This window comes from Lactuca sativa, chromosome 2, assembly GCF_002870075.4.
Source record: "Lactuca sativa cultivar Salinas chromosome 2, Lsat_Salinas_v11, whole genome shotgun sequence".
Classification (NCBI taxonomy): Eukaryota; Viridiplantae; Streptophyta; class Magnoliopsida; order Asterales; family Asteraceae; genus Lactuca; species Lactuca sativa.
The window spans coordinates 65477877-65490456 of record NC_056624.2 but is presented as its reverse complement, the minus strand read 5'-3'; the positions used below and the strand labels follow the sequence as shown (position 1 = coordinate 65490456).

Here is a 12580-nt window from a genome sequence, read left to right as displayed (position 1 = left end):
AAACAAGATTTTCATTGCAACTGTTTTTTTATTCTTTTATTAATTTGTTCTTTTAGTGTATGATACAAAATTATATGAGTTAGGCCAATGTTATGAGCTATCATTTTAGGGTTTTATACCAATTGTAGCCTTGTACTCCGAATTTTTTTCATACAAGGAAATTATTTTTTTTTCCTTTTGTTTAATCCCAAAAAGAACTTAAATGAAAATAAAAAATAACAGATAATTAAATTACAAAGACAACTTATAACATATCAGATTCTAGAGGACATTTGACAGTTTTCATATAGATCGCACTCGTGTTCTCCAGGTTAAACTTTTTTGCCAACTCAAGAAAAAGGAGTATTTTGCCCCTTGATTAAAACTGACTTATATTTGGAGATATGTATAAATTGATACTAATACACTTAATAAACGTTATGATAAACACATGACAGACAAACACAAGGGTGTTGTCGTAACTTGAGTTAGAAATAGATTTACTTACAGGATTCTTGAAAAAACATTTAAGTTATTTGCTAATGTCCAATGATCAACAACACCAGTCTTTGGTAACTTCAGCAACTTTGAAAGTCGAACAATAACATCAGAAGGGAGAGGAGTGTAAACATAATATATGTCTGGAACTAAGAAAATCAGTAGCTGCAATAAAAAATGCAAAAGAGCTTGAAGGAATAATTCTTTTTGACAGGTTAATTTTTTAAAAAATAAAAAATAACTTGTTACAATGAGTCAAATGTAATTCCCACAAGTGTTTGAGGACCCTCCTACACCAATCATATTATTATTATCACAAATCAATAAAACATTAACTCAAAGAAAATATAAAAAATTGTAATTTTTGTGAAAAACACATGACCTTACTGGAAGATCATTAATAAATCGACTAATAGCACTAAAAGCTCTAAATGTAGCACCAATTTGTATTGCATTAATTGATACATCAACAAGAAAGAAAAAAGACAACTGACATTGGTTCCCGAACCTAAGAAGAGTATAAATTAAAAAGATATCGTATTGAAGGTACTCATATGTGACAAGGTCGTTCAACAAATAAAACAAAAAACGTTGTTTACAAAGAAGTCCTTCACCGGTTATAGATATTCAAGCATTTCATTGTTTTTTCAATGTTACCAAATAAACTAATTCTATTTTTGTTATTTTTTTTTAATTATTGTGCCAACTTTTTATACTTTTATGTGTATTTTTTATATGTTCCCCGCGTTTTACGCGGGTCATAATCTAGTAAATAAACAAAACAACTGTTTAATGGACAAAAATTATTCTCTGGACAAACGATTGGAAACTTAGATCTTGCATTTGGATGGATTGCAAATTATCTTGGAATATTTGAAGAAACAAGTGGTATAAAACTCTTAAATGGAAAAAAAAAAGTTTCTAGTTATAGTGTCATTAAAAGATAACTTTTCTACTATCCCAACAAATCAAAAAAGTTGGCAAGGTCGTGAGAAGTTGGTTACCAAGTTCCGGCTCATGCGTCAATTTTACCTTTGTAAGCGAACAGTTTGATGAAGATTGATTGTCTCGGTAAATCAATAATCATCTAATACTTTTGAGTTGTGATGCCTTACATTTTGTTATTATTATTTTGGTTTTGAATAAAAATAAGAGACATGTTAATTTTGTGTGCCCAGTAGGATCACATTCATTATACAGAAATGGTGAAGATAAGATAAGGTACCACACAACACAACAAGAAGAAACTAAACATAAAATGTAACTTTTTTTTCTCAACACCACCTAGATTTGCTCTCAATTTTAGATATACACTTAGGTATTGTTTGTTTTTTGTCTGCAGATCTGCGAGACCTCTTCTGTCTGCGCCACGCAGACCACGCGCAGACATTAGTCTTCGCAGACTGTTTGTTTTTTTGAAGACTGCAGACCTAAAAATGTCTGCGCGCCCTCTTCTTGACGCAGATGTGGACCAGAGTCTTCTAACATCTTCAGACATCTTCTAGCCTAAAAAAAACATATATATCTTTATTTTTTAAAGTTTTTTTTTTTAATTTATATTTTTTCCAACTTTATTAATGATAAACAATTTGAAAAAAAATTACAAAACTTAAAAAAAAAAACATTTGACGATACAAACATGATATTTTTAACAAATTTATAAATAAAATTTTATTATAATAATAGTCGTTGAAATTGTTTATATAAATATGAAAAAAAAAATCATAATATATTCTTATATTTTTTTGCCAAAATTTTGTAAAACATTATTTAATACAGTATCATCAATTTCTCGAGAAAATATTTATCGTACGTTTTTAATAGATTTTAATTGAAAAAATCGAAGTTTATTTCCATCCATTTATGTATCAAATTCTTTGATCACTAATTATAATGTTTAGTTATAACTTTGGAATCAAAGTTGTTGGTTTTTATCAAATATGTATGTGAATTAATACCATTTTTTATTTTTATTTTTTATATAATAATACATAAAAGTTGATCTAGATTCGTTATATATTTATAATAAAGTCGTAAAAATATATAAAAAAATTGCTTTGAAGTTTTAAAAAATCAGTTTATTTAGATTTCAGTTTATTTTAATAGCCCGCAGATGTTAAAAAAACAAACAGTCTTCTTTTTTCAGACTGCAGACGTTTGGTCCACCTCTTCTACTGCAGAGGTCTACAGATGTGGTTCGCAGACTGCAGACATTTTGCTTCAGAAAAAACAAACAACACCTTAGGTATTGTTTGTTTTTTGTCTGCAGATCTACGAGACCTCTTCTGTCTGCGCCACGCAGACCACGCGCAGACATTAGTCTTCACAGACTGTTTGTTTTTTTGAAGACTGCAGACCTAAAAATGTCTGCGCGCCCTCTTCTTGACGCAGATGTGGACCAGAGTCTTCTAACATCTTCAGACATCTTCTAGCCTAAAAAAAACATATATATCTTTATTCTTTAAAGTTTTTTTTTTAATTTATATTTTTTCCAACTTTATTAATGATAAACAATTTGAAAAAAAATTACAAAACTTAAAAAAAAAAAAAACATTTGACGATACAAACATGATATTTTTAACAAATTTATAAATAAAATTTTATTATAATAATAGTCATTGAAATTGTTTATATAAATATGAAAAAAAAAATCATAATATATTCTTATATTTTTTTGCCAAAATTTTGTAAAACATTATTTAATACAGTATCATCAATTTCTCGAGAAAATATTTATCGTACGTTTTTAATAGATTTTAATTGAAAAAATCGAAGTTTATTTCCATCCATTTATGTATCAAATTCTTTGATCACTAATTATAATGTTTAGTTATAACTTTGGAATCAAAGTTGTTGGTTTTTATCAAATATGTATGTGAATTAATACCATTTTTTATTTTTATTTTTTATATAATAATACATAAAAGTTGATCTAGATTCGTTATATATTTATAATAAAGTCGTAAAAATATATAAAAAAATTGCTTTGAAGTTTTAAAAAATCAGTTTATTTAGATTTCAGTTTATTTTAATAGCCCGCAGATGTTAAAAAAACAAACAGTCTTCTTTTTTCAGACTGCAGACGTTTGGTCCACCTCTTCTACTGCAGAGGTCTACAGATGTGGTTCGCAGACTGCAGACATTTTGCTTCAGAAAAAACAAACAACACCTTAGTCACAATATGTCAATCCTTACAAACCCGTATCCAGGTCCCGTATTTCAACAACCCAAACGCAATCGCAAGCTTTTCACAATCCACACAAAGTATTCTCCCCTTTCTCATCCTCTACAACATCATGAAAAACAAATGTCAAATTACCACTATACCCTTTTTGGTATTAACTCACCAAGTTCCTCAAGCAACTTTTTAACTTCTTCATATTGCTCAAAACACTTGTCCCCACTACTAAAAGCATAAAATTTTCATCAAAATCCAACCAACTACGCCGCACGCCTATTTTAATCCCTTAGCTTAAATTAACATTCACACCTTTCTAACTTGATCCTGTTTCCCTAAAGACGCATATACATTCGATACCTAAACATAATATCCTGAAATATATAAATTCAAACTAATTATAGATTTCGAAGAACGTTCTAGCAATCTTGGTGTCTCCATTTTTTTGGGAAACACTAAGTAAAGAACCCCATATGCTTGCATCAGGGGCCACTGGCATTGAAAGGATGATTTTTTCTGATTTGGGCAGCTGCCCGGATCATAAAAGCAGGCCAACTACTCAAGGCGTGTTCATTCTTTGCTTCTAGTTGGTAATCTTTATTCATATGATCAAATTCATTTGCATTCTGAATGTGCAGGGGTTAACTTTGCATAGTTCACAATTCTCAGCAAAAATAAACCACGATACATAAGAATTGGATTGCTAAAACCCTTGTTAAAGTAATCTTGAACGCTTCGTTAGTTAATAAAAAGTGTCATATATAAAGAGCAAAAAAACAAAGGCACTAAACTACAATAAATGCATCGGGGTAATAACTAACAATGCATTGGCTAAATAGAGAAAGCACACATCAAAAGGGCAAAAGATCAATATTTTGAAGGAGATCCAAGTAAACTTTACAAAACGAAACAGGAAAACAAGATGAAAACAGTTCACGATAACTAAACTGCATACGCATGAACTCGAAGCATCATCAATCATTTAATGTTGGTAGTTATGACTTATGAGTAACAACTAGAAACTTCATATTTGATGGGACAATGAAACCTTTAGTTTGCAAACGAGAAAGAACCTACAGATGAGAAGACAGTGAAAATGACATTATATTAGGATCACTGATTGATTGAGAATACAATAGAAGGATACTTGAAACAAGTTTGTCAAAAGATAAACATCAATAAACTACTATACAACTAATGATGATATGAATTTTACAAAAGCATATATTGTGAAAGCAAAAGAAATTATACCATAGAGCAGAAAACCCCAATTTTAAGCTCCTTAACGTGGCAAAGTTTTAGTATAATTCCTTAAACATCTCGTCTTCCGTTTCTTCGCGTATTATGTGCCAAGTGATGACATTAACATAATTTAAGCTAACTTTGGCTAAAGAAGACACATTTAGCAACAAAAGGTTCCACAACCACAGGTTACCTTCAATTGTCAATGATAAAATATTAGGAGCATTAATTTCGATAGTATGGGCATCGAATGGATTATGAGAATCCATGTATCCAGATAACACCAGCTTCTTAACACTCTTTGAAGTAATATTGATTCGCCTAAAACCATTGCAAAATTTCAACTCCAAAGTTTCCAATACAGGACTCCCCGATAATATGTTTTCAATCAAATCTTCATTTAGCTTACCAGAGGAAATGCACAAACTCCTAAGATTTTTCCAACTAATTGCTCCAGTTGGAGTAAACACGCAGTCCTCTAATTTCAGATCAATAAAACATGTGTTATTGAAGAAAAATTGATCAAACAAAAACTTCTGTTTCCCTTTCGGTAACGTTAAATTAAACTCTTCTACGTTATATCTCAGAGCATAACGAATCCAATTGTTGATATGCGATTCAAATCCTATAGAAAAACGGCAGCACACCTGGAATTTCTTAAGCTTTAATGGGCGACATTGAGTTAGGGTTTTGTCCACGCTTAACGAGAAATCAGGCGACGTTTGACTACCATAATGTATAAAGATTAAAGTAGGAACCAAAGTCCAAAGATGGTTCCATCGTTTGGAGAGAATACCTGTTCTAATGGAGTGTTTTGTTGTGGGTAAACGAGACAGGATTTCAAGAAGCAAGCAATCTGGCAACGAATAGATTCGATCGTCTTCCCCCTTCTCAATGATTTTTTGAGATTTTCTCTGTTTTCGCTCAATTTTAGGTTGATTTTGACCTTCTTCCACTATCTCCATGGAGCAAACAGAGCTTTCGTAGCTTTGATCAGTCCGTAGAGATGTCAACGGGACCAAACGGGAGCGGGAATAGCTGCCCCCGCTCCCGCCTCCGAAATCAATTGTTGCCCCCGCTCCCGGTCCCGCCCCGGTTCCCCCCGCTTAAAATTCGTTTTTTTTTTTTTTTTTGCTAAACAACTACTTTGTGTTAGGCTAAAAAAACTTATTTTTAATAACTTTAAAAGTTTAAAACATAATCTTTTAGAAACTAAAAAAATTAAAAATCCAACATTATTAATTCAACATTACAAAACGACAATTTCATCAATCTTAGAAATATAAAATACGACAAATCCAATATTATAAATATAAAATACTTACATATCCAAAAATATATGATCAATTCAATACCTCTTCAATATCTATTAATTGGAAACCGGAAAGTGATACCTAACCTACACTTAAAATTAGAAAATCTATTTTGTATATGTATTTTATATTAAATATATATTTTTTACATAAATGTACAACCGGGGCCCCGAGAGAGTACGTGATGGAAATACCAACTCCCAACCCCGGTCCCGAAAATAAGCGGGGTTTAATTTTGCCCCCGCTCCCGCTCCCGGTTTTTTTTTTAAATTTAGTCCCGTACGGGATCGGGGTCCCACAAGGGTTTTTGACATCCCAGTGCGATAGATCTCTAGCCAAGGGTTATATCCAAATGGATGATGAAAATTTCTGATTTCGCCCCATAACTTTGAAAATTTGTATTTCAGTCTCTCTTTATATATAAGATATATATTATCATATTTAAATCATTTTTTATAATTGGTTATAGCACCAACTTTTAAAAAATATCTTTATGTAGCATTTGTTAAATATTATTGTAGTGGGCGGAACTTGAATAGACGGAACTAAATGCAAACAACCGGATATAATTAAATTGGACTAGTTGTATTAACATTTGGTTAGATTGTAACACAATCGAACAAAATATTAAAAATACCATATTATCCTTGAGATTATTTAGAATATTTTTTTGTCATATTATAATTATAAATGGATACCTCATCCAATAAATTAATAATTGTATATAAAAAGTTATATGAAAAATGACATTCCTAGATGTAACAATCAATTGTTTTGTATCAAGTTGACATTCCTATAGTTGGGTACAATTTTCACAATACAATGTTGTAATAGAAAGAAATAAAAGTATGATGTTAATCCGGGAGGAGTGGCTTGGAATTTTCCTCGGCACTTGCTCGGCATCCATGGCATATACCGTCGCCCCCCCCCCCCCCCCCCCCCCCGACGATGTCATGCCGAGTTCAATGGGATCAAATGACATTTGATTTCCGAGGTGAGAAAAGAGAAAGGATAGAGTGTGTGAGGGTTAAGCTATTTTTTTCTTTAAAAAACTCAATTTCACCCACCACTTCAAAGCGGCGTGCGATGCATCTAATGTGGCATAAATGACGTGACAGTGACGTGAATGCCGAAAAGCTGATATGATAGCGTGGCATGTATAACTCCACTCCCTCAATCGTTATAATGAACAACTCAATGAATGTATGTTGCTAAATCTTGTATTTGGCCTTTGTATAATTGTCGCTCACACCATCAATATTTAATGTCTATGTGAAAGAAGAAGCAAAGGCTCCGGCCTTACAAAAAGTAGACATTATCGAACATAGTTAAATGCGAAAAATTCTTCATAAAAGTTACAAAAATAACACAACCTGAATCATATATACAAAAAATTGTGTTATTATCTATCAAAGCAAAGAATACAACCAATATGAAGTTTTCTCTTTTGGACTAAATGCAATAAATACCAACATGTTTTCATATATTTGAGCATCACAACATCATAAGTTCATTTATTTTTGTTGCAACATCCTATTTTTGCCTTTCTTTTTACAAAGGCACTACACTTTGAAGATTTTACTCAATTATAACATTATACTTTCAATTGTTTTCTTATTAGAACATTATACTTTGAAAAATCTACACTGAAAGTTGCTTTTTGTGTGAGTAACATTGCTATAATTCTGTAGATTTTTCAAAGGGAAGAAACAAAGGCATGATGCTATAACGAACAAGCCAATGAAAATATAATCTTATTCAATCGATCCAACCCTTCTCTAATTGTAGCTTTTTCCATCGGTAGTTCATGCTTACAAGAGCCAAGGGGTGGAGCAACAAGAAGCAAAGGCTAATATTTTACAAAACCTAGAAATTGTTGAAAAATAGCTAAATGGGAAGAAAATTTTCAATAGAGAAGTGATTGAATTCTTACATCTTGCATTTAGATGGATTTCAAATTATCTTGGAATATTTGAAGAAACAAGTGGTATAAAACTCTTAAATGAGGAAAAATTTCTACTTATAGTGTCATGGAAAGATAACTTTTCTAATATCCCAATAATTCAAAAAAGATAGCCAGATCATGAGAAGTTTATTACCAAGTTCTGGCTCATGTGTAAGTTTTACCATTCTAAGTGAATGATCCGATGATGATTGATTGTGTATATAAATCAACAATCATCTAATACTTTTGAGTAGTGATGCCTTACATTTTCTTATTATTATTTTGGTTTGGAAAAAAATAAAAGAAATTTTAATTTTGTACGCTAAGTAAAATCACACTCATTATACAGGAAAAGACAAGACAAGAGGAAACACAACATAACTTGTAATTTTTTTTATCACCCCCGCTAATATTGTTAGCCCATAATTACTCCATTATGTTGAACTCTGTTTGGTATATTTTGATGGGTTTTAGGAATAACAAAACAAACTTAAAACTCTTAAGTGTACATCCAACCTAAAACAAGATAAATGTTTGAACTATTGAACCTATAACTATGAACATCAAAATATGAACCCTAGGAAGCCTAGTTAATTTTGAAAATTACTAAAGAAGAAGGTTTATGGTTACATACCTTTTAGTTGTTATTATAAACAACTAGAATTCCTCTTGATGATCTTTTGGAAGCAAGCACCACAAGTGTTGTGCCTCTAATGGTTCACATCGAAGCTAGCAAGAGGAAAACAATAGAGAAGAGAGCAAAGATTTCGTCCAAGGCTTGTAGAAGGAAGGGATGGACGAAATTAAGGGCTAGGAAGGAGTTTATATAACTGAGGAATCTTGGGGCCAAATCTAGGGTTTAAGAGATAAGACCTAGATTCCCTTGCTTGCTGACCAAGTAGCCCAATCCCTTATCCAAAGGGCTTTGGACGAAAGTTCTACACCTTCCCTAGAAGTTTTCGCCCACCTCATCTAATGAGGTTCTAGAGCCTTCCTTCCTTAACTTTCAATAAATAACCAAACAGTCCCTATATTTTCAATTAACCTATTAATCCCAAAATTAATTCAAATTAATTTCTGATTAATTATTAATCAAGTAATACAATTTATAGGAGTCATGGGTACAACATGTTCACTGGTGTAATAAGCTTGGGATTCGGCGGGCTACTATTGTTGGACCAGTGATTGTGGAGTTGGACCAAGAAGGCCTAATTGTGTGCCTTGGGTCACAGTAGGATAAGGACACATGGGTACAACCCATGGTTAATACCATTGGTGAGGACATTGATATGAATAGGGACCAAAGATGTTGAAGCGTCCTCTACCCTTGCCACGTCCATGATTGTTGTAGCGTCCACCTCGTTCTTAGTAAGTACCCCCGACCACCGCGAGTAGCTGTGTTAGGACCGATAAGATTGGAGTCTGATGTTGGAGGTTTTGTATCAGAGGAAGACTTCTTAGATTTTTAGGTGACGAGGGCATGATGGATGTGGGACGATTGATTCTTGCACCAGGTTTCTTCAAGTATCAGTTGAGAATTGGCTTTGTTAAAGTTAGGAAACAGTTCAGTTTATTGTATGAGGGTTGCCGCAGTATCATATTCACCTTTTGTCAAACCAGAAATTAGTTAAAGTATCATCTTAGTTTTAGAGATGTGATTACCTATATTCTCCAGTTGATTATAGAGACTTTTGAGACGAGAAGAGTAGTCATGAATGTTGGAGAAAGATTCCACACGAGTGGAATTGATGTAACACCATAAATTTTCAAATAAAATTTTCATTTTTAACACCACATAACTCAATGTCACATTTCACAAAAATCACAAAAATATATAAGTTGTCAAAACACAAGTCAACAAATGTTGATAAAATCCTAGAATCCTCGAAATCATAATCTCCAACTGGTGTGTACAATCAAGTCGGCACCTTCCTGCAATTCTGGACCTGAAACACATACCACACAACACGGTAAGCACGAAGCTTAGTGAGTACCCCAAAATACCACATACACAAATAATAAGCCGCTCATGGCTATAACTCGGCATGGACCCTCCGGTCCCATGCATCTCGGTAAGGACTCCCCGGTCTCACGGCTCGGTGTGGACCCTCCAGTCATGTGTCTCAGTGAAGACCCTCCGGTCTCACAGCTCAGGTTGGACCCTCCAGTCCTATATCTCAGTGAAGACCCTCCAATCTCACAACTCGGTTTGGACCCTCCGGTCTTATCTCAGTAAAACACATAATAACATAGCATGTGTATATATATATATATATATATATATATATATATATATATATATATATATATATATATATATATCATAAAGACAGAAATGCATAATGTCACATAACTCAATATAAGCACATAGGACCCTCCGATCGATAACTCAAATAAGACCCTCCGGTCACTCGGTATTACCACTCAGGTAAGTATAGTGAGAAGACTCACCTCGTAAGCAAGCAAGGAAACCAGATCCCCTCGAACAGCCTAATCTCCGCCTATACGAAATAAGCATCTCTAATTAACACTTAAAGATCACCACTTTATATAAGCTCATGCTAATCCCTCTCTAACTCTTGGGATGGGTAAAAGACCATTTTACCCCTCCATGGTCCCCATAATCCCTGCCTTGACCAAACCCTAAAGTCAACATAAGTCAACACTCGAGTCAACTGTCCATGTTGACCTGACTCGCCGAGTGCATCAATGTGACTCGCCGAGTTCCCATTGTTCCTGAGAACATCGCGAAACCCCAACTTAACTTGTCGAGTTGTCTCATCAACTCGCCGAGTTACCTATGTCCAGACTCATCGGGGAAAAACCCTAGCCGACTCGTCGAGTCTGCTCATTGACTCGGCGAGTCCATTTAGTATGTATTCTCATTCATACGTTTTAAGGCAGATCCATCACTCCAAACCCTAGATCTAGTCTCTTAAGGCTCGAATGTCACGTAAAGCTTTGATCTTTACATTCATGCATGACATATTTGCTCCATAATGCCCATACAAGCTCCAACAAGGGTTAGATGCCTAAGATCTTGTCTCTAGCTCAATAAAGTTCAGGTCTTTAGACTCACAAGACCTCCCACAATCCAGATCTAAGGTTTTAACCTCAAATCATGCTCAAAGGACTCAAAGACACATAAAGGATGAGAGAAAACCCTAGAAACTCCCTAAACCGAGATCTCATAAGGAAATGATCAAGCTAGCATCTTTTTACCTCCAACTGAAGCAAACCTCTAAAGAACCTCTAGATCCAAAACCTCCTCTTGATCCAAGCTTTGATGCTCTCCAATTCTCCTTCAAAAGTGCACTGAGAGTCGGGATGTTACAATTGAATTCTTCTTCAAGATAGATGAACTGTGTGGCCTTGTTATCTTGAAAAATTTCTTCAATTCGAACCCATAGTTCTTGAGTGGTGACACCAAGCTTTATGTTAGTTTGAACATGATCGGTAGAGATAGTAGCAAAGACCCTTTGCTTCAAAATAGCATCAAGACGAAGCTAAGTTGATTCATCTATATCAGCGGCTTTAGAGGAGTTGGGTTTGATGAGATCCATTATGTTATATGCACATACATAGATATTGAATAACTCCTTCCAGGATGCATACCGACCATATGTATAAATATACATAATGTGTATATTTATACAATATAAAATATCCCTATAATTAGGGAAAATATAACTACCAAATATAAATACAATCAAATTACGAATAAGTAGTTATGAGTAACAACTGGAAACTTCATATCTGGTGGGAATATGAAACCTATAGTTTGGAAACAAGAAAGAACCTAGAAGTCAGAAGACAATGAAAATGAAATTATATTAGGATCACTAATTGATTGAGAAGACAATAGAAGGATATTTGAAACAAGTTTTTCAAAGGATAGTGAATAAACTACTATAAAACTAATGATAATATGAATTCTACAAAATCATAAATTGTGAAAGCAAAAGAAATTATACCATAGAACATAAAACCCCAATTTTCGATAATATGGGCATCAAATGGATTATCAAAATCCTTGTATCCAAATAACATCGACTTCTTAGCACTCTTTGATTTAATATTGATTCTATTAAAACAATAGCACAATTTCAAAGCCAAAGTTTCCAACAGAGGACTGCCGGATAATTTTTTTTCAATCAAATCTTCATTTAGCTTACCACAGGAAATGCACAAACTCCTAAGATTTTTCCAACTAATCATCCCAATTGGAGTAAATCTGCAATCTTTTAATTTCAGATCAGTAAAACATGTGTTGATCAAGAAAGTTTGATCTATCAAAAAATTTGCTTTCTCTGTAAGTAACCTTAAATTAAGCTCTTGAACATTACATCGGTAGGTAACCTTAAATTAAGCTCTTCAACAGTACACCTGGAATTTTTAAGTTTCAACTGGCGACATTGAATTAGG

At 33.3% G+C, this 12580-nt stretch overlaps 1 protein-coding gene across 2 annotated transcripts; it reads right to left on the bottom strand.

The window, feature by feature from the left end:
- Positions 1 to 4393: 4393 nt before the first annotated feature.
- LOC111888910 (F-box/LRR-repeat protein 25) lies at positions 4394 to 5925 on the bottom strand. 2 transcript variants are annotated; one of them, XM_042899837.2, is made up of 3 exons: positions 5694 to 5925; positions 4907 to 5375; positions 4394 to 4728 (listed from the first exon to the last, which is right to left on the bottom strand). In XM_042899837.2, the coding sequence occupies exons 1-2, from the start codon at positions 5860 to 5862 to the stop codon at positions 4954 to 4956; spliced, it is 591 nt and encodes a 196-aa protein (XP_042755771.1). In that variant the 5' UTR covers positions 5863 to 5925; the 3' UTR covers positions 4394 to 4728; positions 4907 to 4953. The 2 variants fall into 2 exon arrangements, with proteins under 2 accessions (XP_042755771.1, XP_023740814.1); XM_023885046.3 differs by having other exon boundaries at positions 4907 to 5925.
- Between the last annotated feature and the right edge of the window lie 6655 nt (positions 5926 to 12580).

Excerpts from the sequence above, each read along its gene's own strand:
- LOC111888910 (XM_023885046.3), bottom strand. The coding sequence starts at position 5,862 with ATGGAGATAGTGGAAGAAGGTCAAAATCAACCTAAAATTGAGCGAAAA.